Source organism: Myotis davidii, unplaced genomic scaffold (assembly GCF_000327345.1).
Source record: "Myotis davidii unplaced genomic scaffold, ASM32734v1 scaffold135, whole genome shotgun sequence".
NCBI lineage: Eukaryota > Metazoa > Chordata > Mammalia > Chiroptera > Vespertilionidae > Myotis > Myotis davidii.
In genome coordinates, this window is record NW_006289813.1 from 12,484,237 (window position 1) to 12,497,133 (window position 12,897).

A 12,897-nucleotide genomic window follows, 5' to 3' on the forward strand; every position below is an offset into this window, starting at 1 on the left:
CATTTTCTCCACATACTTGCCAACACTTACTTGTTGATTTATTGATGGTACCCATTCTGGTAGGTATGAGGTGATATCTCATTGTGATTTTAATTTGCACTTTTTTGATGATTAGTGACATTGAGCATCTTTTCATATGTCTATTGGCCATCTGTATGTCCTCTTTGGAGATATGTCAATTAAGGTCCTTTGCCTAATTTTTATTAGATTATTTGTTGTGGATTTTTTTTTATTTTATTGATTTTTTACAGAGAGGAAGAGAGCGAGATAGAGAGCTAGAAACATCGATGAGAGAGAAACATCGATCAGCTGCCCCCTGCACATCCCCCACTGGGGAAGCGCCCACAACCCAGGTACATGCCCTTGACTGGAATTGAACCCGGGACCCTTCAGTCCGCAGGCCGACGCTCTATCCACTGAGCCAAACCGGTTTCGGCTGTTGTGGATTTTTTAATTAGAACTTGGAAACGTCAAGTTGGAAAAGGTGTAAAGATAGTACAGAATTGGATTTCTTTATAGTTTCCCAGGATCTGTGCTGTCTAATACAAGCACCACTAGCATGTGTGGCCACTTAAATGTAAATTCTTGAAAATTAAATAAAATAAAGAATCCAGTTTCTTAATCACACTAGCCATATTTCCAGTGTTCAGTGGGCACATGGGACTAGCATTCCTTATTGGCTAGTAGGGAACATTCTTGTTATCGAGAAAGCTCTGTTAAACATCATTGCCCACAACTGAGGGTTCTTTTGACCATCCAGACAGACATCTTCCTGTCTTAAACATCTGTCATTTCCTTCAGAATCACCTCCCTAAAATATGCATGCATGCCGTTTCCTTCTGCATAGCTTATTAGGAAGACTATTGGACATTTACATGAGGATGCTAGTATCTGGTATCCATATCTCAGAAATTCTAAAGTCTAACAGACAAGGCACTTAAAGTATAGGTGAGCTTCTCTTCTGAAAGATGGAGGAGCATCTGTGTGTAGTCACTTACCTCAAAGAAGAATACTTAAATAGCCTGGATACTTTATAAGATCCTATAGATCTCACCTAGTCACGAAGTGAAGCAATGGTATTACTGAAAATTGCATTTAGTCATATTTTATCACATTTGTTTCTCAAGGAGGAAAGCCAAGAATCTGTGACTTCAGTGGATCCAGTTTTTCAAGTTCCAGTTTCAAAGGCAGTTCAGCTGACTACAAATGATGCCATAAAAACCACTCTTCTAGTAGAATTGGACATTTCAGTAAGTTGCAGAATTTATTTCTCAGCACAGCTATGTTGTCGAGAAGTGCAGAGAGACTTGTGTGGTGTTCTAGAATGTATACTCAGGAAGAGTGAGTCTGACAGGACACCTGCCTTTTATCCTTAACCCATCATACTTCTTCCCACTCACACCTGTTTTCTCCTCACTCTGGGAGGGCCTAAAGTGAGCAGTGCCTCTGGAGGGGAATCAGATTGGGAATAGTGTTGCTGCCTCACACATTAAGCCAAGAAAGAATCATGGAATCACAACAGTATTTTCCATATGAGAAGAGCCTGAAAGAAAGCTGATTACCTGAGATCAGCCAGCTAGCTGGAAATAGAGTTCAGACTACAGTCATAGAAAAGTTCATTTTTCAGTACTAATTCTCATTCCTTTGAGAATCTGAAGAAAAAAAACAATCACTGACCCTCTTTCCAGAGAAATGATTATATAAATATTTTCTGCAGTTTCAGGAAGCAACATGTACTTTATCTCTGAACTCTATCCACAAGCCCCTCTTCAATGATCCTCCAAACCATTACTCAAGAAACTGATGGATAATCCTGAGACCTCAATACCTGAGTACTTCTTCCAAGTCTTATAACTCAAACCTTTGTTTTGATGAAGGTCCTGGGAAGTGCAGTGGGTTGTGATTTCAGAAAAATTAGGGTGTATCCAGACTTACGTAGATTTAATTGAGTTTTCTAGTAGTAAAAAAGAAATACAACAGGCATCAAATTTTTGCTTATTTATTTGTTTTGAAAGTTCTTAATATTCCATGTTGTTAAATATTCTGTACTCATCAAATAAAACGTTTTGATGTATACAGAATATGGAATAACAACATGGAATATTAAGAATATTCTGCTGTTCTACACTTTTGTCCTCATAAAGAGGCAAAGAGTTGGCCAATTGGTGGGTCCAGTCTGTCTCTCTCGCAGGCTAGGGGTGTGAGCCTGTGTGGTCAGAGGCCCCTTGCAGGACCCTGGCCTGTGTAATAGGCAGTGGGAAGTGGCTCCTCTCCAGCCCATGTGTGTTCACAGCCAGATGATATAACATTGTCAACTAGTGAAGGATAGAATAGTGTTCTCTCCCACTCTATTTCTCCCCAAAGGAAAAGAGTAACGGAAGAAAATTGAAAACTAATACAGACGGCCTGGAATAGTTTCTTTTGTTCATAATGTGTATGTGGGCCTGTGTATATATGTGTGTATGTTTTCATAGGAGAGTTTTTATACATGGATTACTAACTTACTGAGGTCCCTTACTCTTTAGAAAATGAGGAAGTTCTTCATTTTTATTCTGTAAATACTCAATGATATAAAGCAAAATATTGGATAAATGTGGAATTTCATTTTTAAAATAACTCCTGATAAAGTATGTTCCTTCAGTTTATTGGTCTTGTTAGCTTTTTTACAATTAGAATCGTTTTTTTCTACTTTATGTATTAAAATGGTCATTATAATAAAACTATGATTTTGTTGTGCATAACTAAAATCTTTAATTAATTTGAGATTTTTTTGTTGGTTCTTGTCTAGAAAACAGATTTTTCCTACCAGCCTGGGGATGCCTTCAACTTGATCTGTCCCAACAGTGACTCTGAGGTACAAAGCCTACTCCAAAGATTGCAGCTCACAGACCAAAGGGAACACCTTGTCCTCTTGAAAATTAAGGCTGACACCAAGAAGAAAGGTATGTCCCTGATCTCTTTCTTCAGGTGTCCTTGGGCCAACAAATCAGAGGTGGCAAATGCAAGTGCACCTCCTCCCAGGCTCCCATTCAGCACCAGAGGGTCAGCCACATGCCAGGCCCTGGCTGGTGTTACGGGATTCTTGACCTTCAGGTCAGTTACAGAGTGAGATGATGGTGCATTTTATGCTTATTGGACACTTACCGACATTAAAAGGGAATGTAACTGGTCTTAGAAAGCAGGTTGGTTAGTTGGGCTGATTTGTTGGTTTGCTTTTTGCAATAAACATTATTTGGGGACCCTTTCCCCCTCCCCACGTGGCAGTTCGTTCTGTGGGACTCTTCCACCTCCCTACGTGGGAGTCTGTACTTGTTCTTTAATAAATTTCCACCTTTGCTATAAAAATAAATAAATAAACATCATTTTGTTTCTAAGTTCACATATTAAAATGTCATACAAGAGAAACTTTTTTATTATACGAACTTTTTTTAAAAATTGTCTTCCTATTATGTTTATCATGGCATATTATTTAATATAAATAATTGCTTTTATTCATAATTAAAGGAAGTTATTTTTGTTGTTGTTATTTCTTAGTCTTGAACTTGAGCTCAGTTAATTCTATCATTCTACCACGATGTTAACGGACCACTGCCACAGTTAGCTTTCTGTTCCTTGGTTTGGGGTAATTTTCTTTCCTTTTTATTTGGCATACCTAGATTTGGTCGTGATAGCTATTGAATTTGTAATTCTTTTATTTTTTTTGGTATGGTACGTTTTTCTGCTGTATTTTTTGGGGGGAAATTTTTTGACTGAATAAACAATGTCGCAAATCCTACTGTAACACTATAATGTAAGGCATTACTGTTACTTAGGTTTTTAGGAATGCAAAACATTTTATTGTTTATTTTCTGTGTCACGAATGCCTTCCTGTCTCCCTGAAAAGGAGCAGCCTTGCCCCAGCATATACCCGAGAGATGCTCTCTCCAGTTCATTCTTACCTGGTGCCTCGAAATACGAGCAGTCCCTAAAAAGGTACTTTTCTTTCTTCTTTGGGGAACTGTTTACAAATATGCTTAGCTCTGTGGTTTATTAAATAGACCTGGTAACTGCCCTTTGAAAGCTTAGAAAATAGGATCTTCACAGCATGCTTTCAAAATTAATTCCCTAAGGTATGTAGAATCTTTACAGTTGTCATAGGCAAATATTTTTATATTGTGATTACATTTAAATTTTATGTTTTCTATTGAAACAAGATTTGTTATATAGGGGTTTTTGTTAGTCTTTTACTGGACATTAACTTGATGTAGCACATTAGTGATGAAAGTGACCCTAGATGATGATCTTGTGTTATCCAACTTCACATTGACAGCTTGTCTCTCTAAAGAGGGCAAGAAACTTAGGAGAGTGTAGGCTCCCCCTCCCCAACCCCACTTGTCACCTAATTAATGTTGTTAAGCTTCCTTTCATGTAAAACTATGGACATATTTATTGTTAAATCAGAATTCTTCAGGAAGTATTGAAAGGTTTTGGTAGGCTACATTGATATTTAGATGAATTTGGAGATAGAACTATCCACTAGATGTCAGTGTTAGGCCCAGAGCTATATTTTTTAAAAATGTTGTAACAGCCGAAACCGGTTTGGCTCAGTGGATACCATTTCCCTCAAATGATGTTAAGGAGTAAAATTTTACAGCCTGTGCTTTGCCAAACTGGTATGACCAGTAAGCATAAACAGTGCTGTTATTAGGCTAATGGTGCAGTTTTTATTCTGTTTTATTAATGTGTTTATTGCATTTGTCACCTTGGGTTGCGGGCACATCCCCAGTGGGAAATGTGCAGCAGGCAGCTGGTCGATGTTTCTCTCTCATTGATGTTTCTAACTCTCTATCTCTCTCCCTTCCTCTCTGTAAAAAAATCAATAAAAATATTTTTTAAAAAAATGTTGTAACAGGTTTCTTCTAACCATTTCCCTCAAATGATGTTAAGGAGTAAAATTTTACAGCCTGTGCTTTGCCAAACTGGTATGACCAGTAAGCATAAACAGTGCTGTTATTAGGCTAATGGTGCAGTTTTTATTCTGTTTTATTAATGTGTTTATTGCATTTGTCACCTTTGGGAAGCAAGCTACTCTAGAGAAAGGTTCGATCCTTGACATGATATGAGCAAATTTAAGATTCACTGTGCTGAAAGCTTTAGAATTTCATAAAGTATGTAAGCCTTTATATATATTTTTTTTTCTTACTACAAAAGTAATATGCTCATTGTAAACATTCAAGATACAAAAATAGCTAGCTCAAGAAGCAAAAGTCCCTTATAATCAAATCCTCGGAGTTACTGCTTGAATTTTGTTTCGTTAAAAAAAAAAATTAGGTCCTATAGTATACATACCATTCTGTAACGTGCGGTTTTTTATCTAAAAAGAAATCAGGAGTTTGTATACCCAGTAAGGGGTGTGCAGGAGACAGCCAATCAATGATTCTCTCTCATCATTAATGTTTCTATCTCTCTCTCCCTCTCCCTTCCTCTCTGAAACCAATAAAAATATATATTTTTTTAAAAACCCAGGTGAACATTCTTTCACTATATTCATCTTTGCCACCTGTTTGAAATATTTTACACAAATTTTTTGGAGTAGAATTGCTACTTTAAAAATACTTGCATTTTAAATTTTACTAATGTTTGTCAGCTTAGTTTCTACAAACAGTGCAGTATATCCGATTTTAGTGCCAATAAAGTTTTTATAATTCCAAAGTGAAAAATAACTTAAAGGATTTACAATTGCCATTGTTTTACTGTAATTTAGGATTTTCATTGATTTGAGAAATTGATGCAAAGTGTTACAGGTAAATGTCATTACCTTACCGTAGATTCCTCCAGAGTCTTGGATGTTTATTCATTCTACTGCGTTTCCCGAGTGCTTGTTGTGTGATTGGCACTGTGTCTGGCACTTTGAGAAAGCCATGTGATGTGTTAGTCTCTGGATCATTTAGGCAAGTTCATAACTGAGCCCATGGAAACCCGTGACCCCACAAGAGCAGCAATCTAGTCTACCCTGTTGAGGGAGCCCAGGACACACGATGTCTGAACCGTGAAATAAAAAGTAGCAGCATCGCCGAAACCGGTTTGGCTCAGTGGATAGAACGTCGGCCTGCGGACTGAAGGGTCCCAGGTTCGATTCCGGTCAAGGGCATGTACCTTGGTGGCGGGCACATCCCCAGTGGGGGGCGTGCAGTCTCTGGGTCATTTAGGCAAGTTCATAACTGAGCCCGTGGAAACCCGTGACCCCACAAGAGCAGCAATCTAGTCTACCCTGTTGAGGGAGTCCAGGACACACGATGTCTGAACCATGGAATAAAAAGTAGCAGCATCCATTAGCATTTCAGATAGGATTTGATGCAAATAACTTGCTGAAGTGCTTTCATCCTAAATAACCTTGAGTAGTAAGAGCTGTATTGCCATTGAATGGATAAGCTTGTAATTGTGCGTTGGAATCGTAAGTTGTTATTAGCATATTAGGTCCTTTGCCCAAGTGTTTGGACTTTGGCTTCAAGACTTTGTTTTGCTTTATTTGTTCATATTTTCCTCTTTCTACAATGAATCTGAGTGACTAAGTGTACACATACTGCAGGGCGTTGGATGTTCTCACCCTCTGTCTCTTCAGCCTCGTGTCCACATTCCTCTGCACCTAGATTGAACTGCACGTGGTCCCGTGCCTTCATGTAGCCATGCCATCTGTTTAGCATTCTTCACTCCCTTGGTTTCATGTGGCCAGCCTTCAGCTCAGGCTTGCATTCTGTGAAGTCCTAACATCCTGTGGGGGAGGTAGCCTCTTGCACGCTAATTACTCCTTGACTTCTGTTGCTCTCACTAGCTGTGAACCCTTACGGGCTAGGTAGGTGTCACTTTGTCCCAGTGCCTATCACATCAGAAGCACTTAACAGTTGCCAAATAAATGTAGAAGTCTAGGTTGTCATCATCAGCTAAGACAAGAACAGTGTTGCGTACTGAGACAAAATGTTGAGTTATGAGACTTCTTGGTCATTTTTACTCAGATACACCTGACATGTAATTTGAGATCATACTTTTGACTGAGGAGGTCGCTTTAGGACATAAGAAAGGTAAACAAAAATAGAACATAAACGTGGGTTTTCTTAACAGGCTGACAAAGCAAATAAGCAAAGTAAATTTTCTTTTTCTGACCACACTTGTAGTGGCTCTCTCACTTTTCCTTGGATAATTGGGCACATTCCCAGGTAGATGCTAACAGACAGTCTAATAGCCATAACCCCAGAGCACGTGGAAATTTAAGTCTGCTTCCTTTGCTTGGGTCACAGGCATTTCTGCGAGCCCTTGTGGACTGGACCAGTGATGGTGCGGAAAAGCGAAGGCTGCAGGAGCTGTGCAGCCGACAGGGAGCGGCCGATTATAACCGTTTTGTGAGGGATGCCTGTGCCAGCTTGTTAGACCTCCTGCTCGCCTTCCCGTCCTGCCAGCCTCCGCTCAGCCTCCTACTCGGTGAGTGGTCACGGTCATGGCCCTGAGCTCCAGGGCAGCTCTTGGTGCTAAAGAACAATGGCTGCTGGCATGTGGCTCTTTGAATTCTATGCGGGACACACCTGAATGATCTGTGAGCAGGAGGTAAACATCTTACAGTTTGTCTTCCAGGCGCCGTGACATCAGAACTGCCTTCTAGAAGTCAGAAAGAATCCCTCTCCCAAGCTTTTTTCTTTCCTTTTTTCTTCTGCTGTTGTCACCATCATTTTCTCTCTTAATATAGCCACTCTTTTTTATTATTGTTGTCAGTATTATAGACATCCCCCAAATCGTTTTTGGTCAGCATTTGGTGTATTTTAATTTTACTGTTTTTCAGAAAGCATTTTTCTAAATTTTATCTAAAAACGAGCTTTCTAAGAAAAAAATGATTTAAAAAAATAATGAACATTATATTTAATTGATGGCGATTGATGAAGTGTGCAGGAAGTGCTTTGTGTGCAGGAAGCAGAAGGAAACATTTTGTGTGCAAGTCCAGATTTAGGGTTCTTGAAGAGCAAAGGGCAGACTCATCATGTCCTCCCAGTACAAGGGGCATTATTTAGGGTGTTTCTAGGTGTTAAGCTGGGGGAACCTGTCACAGAATATTCACATGTAAGTTGGTCCTGTTTTTTGTTCATACCGTCTATTGGGGTTCTCAAACTCCACAGAAGATTTTCTCTGAGGACCTGGTCCAGGGGAGGAAGGGACTTTCAGTGGAGTCTCAGTGACTCTTACTTCCCTACGCTTACAATTTTGTCATCTGCTCTCTGTACCTGTAGTGATACGTATAAAATCCCCAAAATTTGCATTTATCTTTGGTGGCAGGAAACGTGTATTGTACTTTTTACTATTGGGCCAGCAAGGTGCCTTTTGATGCCAGTACATTTAAGGACCCTCTCCTGTACAAGTCAGCCCTGCTTTCTTGTTCCTTACATTTCTTAGTATTTTGATCTCTTTCCTCCTCCTCAAAAGTGTTACCAAATGAGGCTGCTCTTCCCTACTTCCTTGTGTTCACACAAATACTCCCACCTTTTTATTTGCGTTTTTTAGGCTAATAGAGGGCTTGGGGTAACATTCAGAACACGTGCAGGGAAGTCGTATGAAGTCTTGGGGAACTCTCAATCATAGTAAAGTGTGTTTCTTTTTATGGATTTCCAACTACCTTTTAAAACTTTTATATATCATTTATTACACCTTATTTTTTTAATATATTTTATTGATTTTTTTACAGAGAGGAAGGGAGAGGGATAGAGAGTTAGAAACATTGATCAGCTGCCTCCTGCACACTCCCTAGTGCCCACAACCAAGGTACATGCCCTTGACCGGAATCGAACCTGAGACCCTTGAGTCCACAGGCTGACGCTCTATCCATTGAGCCAAACCAGTTAGGGCTACAGCCTATTAATAAAAGCCTAATATGCTAACTGTCCCGTCAGCCTTTCAACCAATCAAAGTGGAATATGTTAATGATATGCTAAGGCCACTCAACCGCTCGCTATGACATGCACTGACCACCAAGGGGAAAACAGTTGACCGGTCGACCAGTCGCTATGATGTGCACTAACCACCAGGGGGCAGATGCTTTGACCAGTAGGTTAGCTTGTTGCTGGGGTCCAGCTGATCGGAACTGAGCGAGATGGGCCAGACACACCCTGGAGCCTTCCGGCGGTCTCTCCCCAGCTGTCCACCTCCCATATCCCTCCGCAGCCCTGATCATGCACCGGTGGGGTCCCTCGGCCTGGCCTGTGCCCTCTTGCAATCCGGAAGCTCTCGGGGGATGGCAGAGAGCCAGTTTCGGCCCAACCCCAGAATGACCGGTTGCTATGATGCACACTGACCACAAGGGGTCAGACGCTCAACGCAGGAGCTGCCCCCTGGTGATCAGTGTGCTCCCACAGGGGAAGTGCTGCTCAGCCAGAAGCTGGGCTCATGGCTGGTGAGTGCAGCTGTGGTGGCGGGAGCCTCTCCTACCTTCTCAGTAGCACTAAGGATGTCCAACTGACTGCTTAGGCCTGCTCCTCGCAGGAGAAGGCACAGGTTGGACTGAGGGACACCAACCCTCCACCCTCCTACCCCCCAGTGCACAGATTTTGTGCACCGCGTCTCTGGTAGTTATATAAAAAATTTGAGCCCTGTATGAAACCTTTTTATATTTCTTAAAACTAAGCCATTTTAGAAAGGTCTTTCCAAATTTTTGCTAAGTAACTATAACAAATATGACATTGAAAATTTTTACTATTACCAATATGACTTTGAAAGTTATTACAAAGATAAAATTGAAAAATTCCAAAGCTTGTTAGCACATGATTAGATATTCAAATACTGATTTCTTAACCTTCTTTAAGAGTGCCTATGTATCTTGAAACCACTATGTTTCTGGATAACCTGATTTAAAGTGCCTATCCCACCCTCCCCTTTGTTGTTGTTTTTTTACTATCATGTAAATATAAGAAGGAAAAATATTTTAAGCCTCAGTAGTTCCCATAATTTGTAAAATAGTGGTCTTTAATCTTTCTGGGGTCATGATCTTACTTCAAATCTGAAAACTCTGAACACTCCCCTCAGAAAGCTGCCACATACACTCAGAAAATTTAATGGGTTCCTTGACCCTTACCTGCACTCATGGACCCTATTCTGTAACATCCTTTAGTTTTAGAAATCAGCCCTTAGATAGAAATACTGATTTCAGATTGAGAAAATACAGTAAGTCTGGTTTACCTTAGGAATTGGAGAAAAGTACTCAATAGTATTTTACTGTTTCTTTTTTTTCCTTTCAATAGTATTTTACATTGTGCATTTACATGTGCTTAAAATATTATTTAAAACTAAAACTTTTTTTAATATATTTTTATTGATTTCAGAGAGGAAGGGAGAGAGAGAGAGAGACAGAAACATCAATGATGAGAGAGAATCACTGACCGGCTGCCTTCCACAGTCCTCCACTGGGGATCAAGCCCACAACTCGGACATGTGCCCTTGACCGGAATTGAACCTGGGACCCTTCAGTCCTCAGGCTGATGCTCTATCCACTGAACCAAATTGGCTAGGGCTAAAACAAATTATTTTTAATATTCTAAATAAAATAAAAATCAAATGAGAACTTGAATTTTTTTATCCCTTATGTAGCATTTATTTTCAGTAGCTGTGAATTAATGATTGCTTTTTTTTTTTTTTCTAGAACACCTTCCTAAGCTCCAACCCAGACCATATTCGTGTGCAAGGTACTGATATTTATTAACATGATATATAGTATCTTCCTCCCAAAATGTTATGGAAGTCCAACTTCCAAATCCTTTGCATTTATTCAGTGAAATCTTACCCGATTGTGGTGACAATAGCAGGCATAACGAGGAGTGAAGCTGACCAGTGTCAAGTCTCCCGTCCTCCCCGAGGTCACAGAGTAGGGGCTCTTCAGTGGGGCCATGCTCCCACTTCTCTAGGTCCTCCTCCTGCCACCGTTGTTGTGTGCCCAGCGGCCTTCATGGGGCAGTGGATAAGGGTGGGGAGGAGCGGGAAAAGTGTATGAATCTTATCTAGTCTTGAAGGCAAACAGGTTATTAGAAACTTCCCAGAATGTTATCACAAAATGTGGGGGTGGGGGAGGCTTTTAAGTAACAACAGAATTCTTCTCTCTGAGGAGTCAAAAGGTACATTCGCGCTCAAGGGAATACAGGGAGGAGCAAAAGTAGGTTTACAGTTCATACGGAAATAATACAATAACTTATCAGTAATAACACAAAAATAATTCTGTTTCTTGTGCTCACTACTAAACCTACTTTGCCCCTCCCTGTGTTCTCACTGCAATAAAAAAAGCTTAGGCTCTAACCGGTTTGGCTCAGTGGATAGAGTGTCGGCCTGCGGACTGAAGGGTCCCAGGTTCGATTCCGGTCAAGGGCGTGTACCTTGGTTGCGGGCACATCCCCAGTGGGAGATGTGCAGGATGCAGCTAATCGATGTTTCTCTCTCATCGATGTTTCTAACTCTCTATCCCTCTCCCTTCCTCTCTGTAAAAAATCAATAAAATATATATTTTTAAAAAAACAACTTAGTTTGGCCTGAATGTTTTAGTCTTAACAGTGTTTAAAAATGTGTGTGTCTTTGCAGCTCAAGTCTGTCTCACCCAGGGAAGCTTCACTTTGTTTTCAACATCGTGGAGTTTCTGTCCAGCACCACACCCGTGGTTCTGCGGCGAGGCGTGTGCACAGGCTGGCTGGCCACGTTGGTTGAATCAGTTCTTCAGCCGAACAGGCATGCATCCCATGCAGACGGCGGAAAAGCCATCGCTCCACAGGTGCTAGGAGTGTGCAGTGTTGGCATCATTGAAATGATGTTTTTTGCCTGGTTAGAAAGAACATGTCGTCTCCCTGCATTATCCATTAGATTATGCCATACTTGAATTTTTAAATCCCTAGTGGAAAACATTGCTTTCACTCCCTGTTAATTGGTCCATGCATTTCATAAATGTGTAAGCATGAATTTTATATGATAGAGTCTTTCTCTTTGCTTGTCATATTCATAGAAGACTTCTGTGAATATTCTTGGTAGATTGGCACAGGATGAGTCAGGTGAATATTAAAAACAGCCTTATTTTATGTTTAGGCTGTATCCTGTGTCCCAAATAATTCCTTTTAGGAATAGTAATTCCTAAAATAAATCCTCAATTGACAGAGACTGATTTTATGTCCTTCAGTCTGGATGGTAGGAGTTTCACTTGCCCCTGCCCCTACCTTTTTGTCAGCCGTGCTGTGTAGATTCGGAATTAGTGCTGTTAGTGAGGAAACTGTGGAGGATCACTTTTAAAACCCATAGAGGAAAATTTTATTGGATTTATTAGAAACAAACTGGACATATTTCTATCTAGATGTAGTGACATCTTTTATATTTTGATATAGCACTCAGCAGAATCTCATTCAAGACCACATGCATAGGCAGCAATTTAAAGTTGTCCCTCCAAGCCCATAAGGAAGACTGAAATTTAAAAAACAAAACAAAAAAACTTCAGGCTTTATTGTGAAGTCTTCTTTCTCCATGGCATTGAAGAAATGGCTGTGTCATTTGTAGCATTATCTTATGACTGGTGGTTACTACGTTATTGGAGTTGAAAAGGTCACAGTCCTTAGGGAATTAAGACCTCTGTATATACTTGATAGTACCTACAAGAAGCCTGCTGGTTGAAATTTCCCTTTAACTTAGTATTTTCTCAGTCTGCTGCCTGAAACAGAGATGCTTTACTCGTGTGTGTCTCTATCTGTCTGTCTCCATCTGTTCCTCTCCTCCCCCCTCCAAACTCCTATATTTATTATGTCACAACAAACGCCTGAAACAGAGGTGCTTTACTCGCGTGTGTCTGTCTGTCTGTCTGTCTGTCTCCATCTGTTCCTCTCCTCCCCACTCCAAACTCCTATATTTATTATGTCACAACAA

The 12,897-nt window shown here is 40.4% G+C and overlaps 1 protein-coding gene across 1 annotated transcript in view; it reads left to right on the top strand.

Moving 5' to 3' along the window:
* MTRR (5-methyltetrahydrofolate-homocysteine methyltransferase reductase) overlaps positions 1-12,897 on the top strand; it is a 28,906-nt gene that overhangs the window by 10,314 nt on the left and 5,695 nt on the right. Inside the window, exons 5-10 of the mRNA XM_015563124.1 lie at positions 1,128-1,250; positions 2,789-2,942; positions 3,884-3,972; positions 7,275-7,455; positions 10,652-10,694; positions 11,578-11,764. Coding sequence (XP_015418610.1) covers positions 1,128-1,250; positions 2,789-2,942; positions 3,884-3,972; positions 7,275-7,455; positions 10,652-10,694; positions 11,578-11,764 — 777 coding nt within the window. The remainder of the gene's footprint in view (positions 1-1,127; positions 1,251-2,788; positions 2,943-3,883; positions 3,973-7,274; positions 7,456-10,651; positions 10,695-11,577; positions 11,765-12,897) is intronic.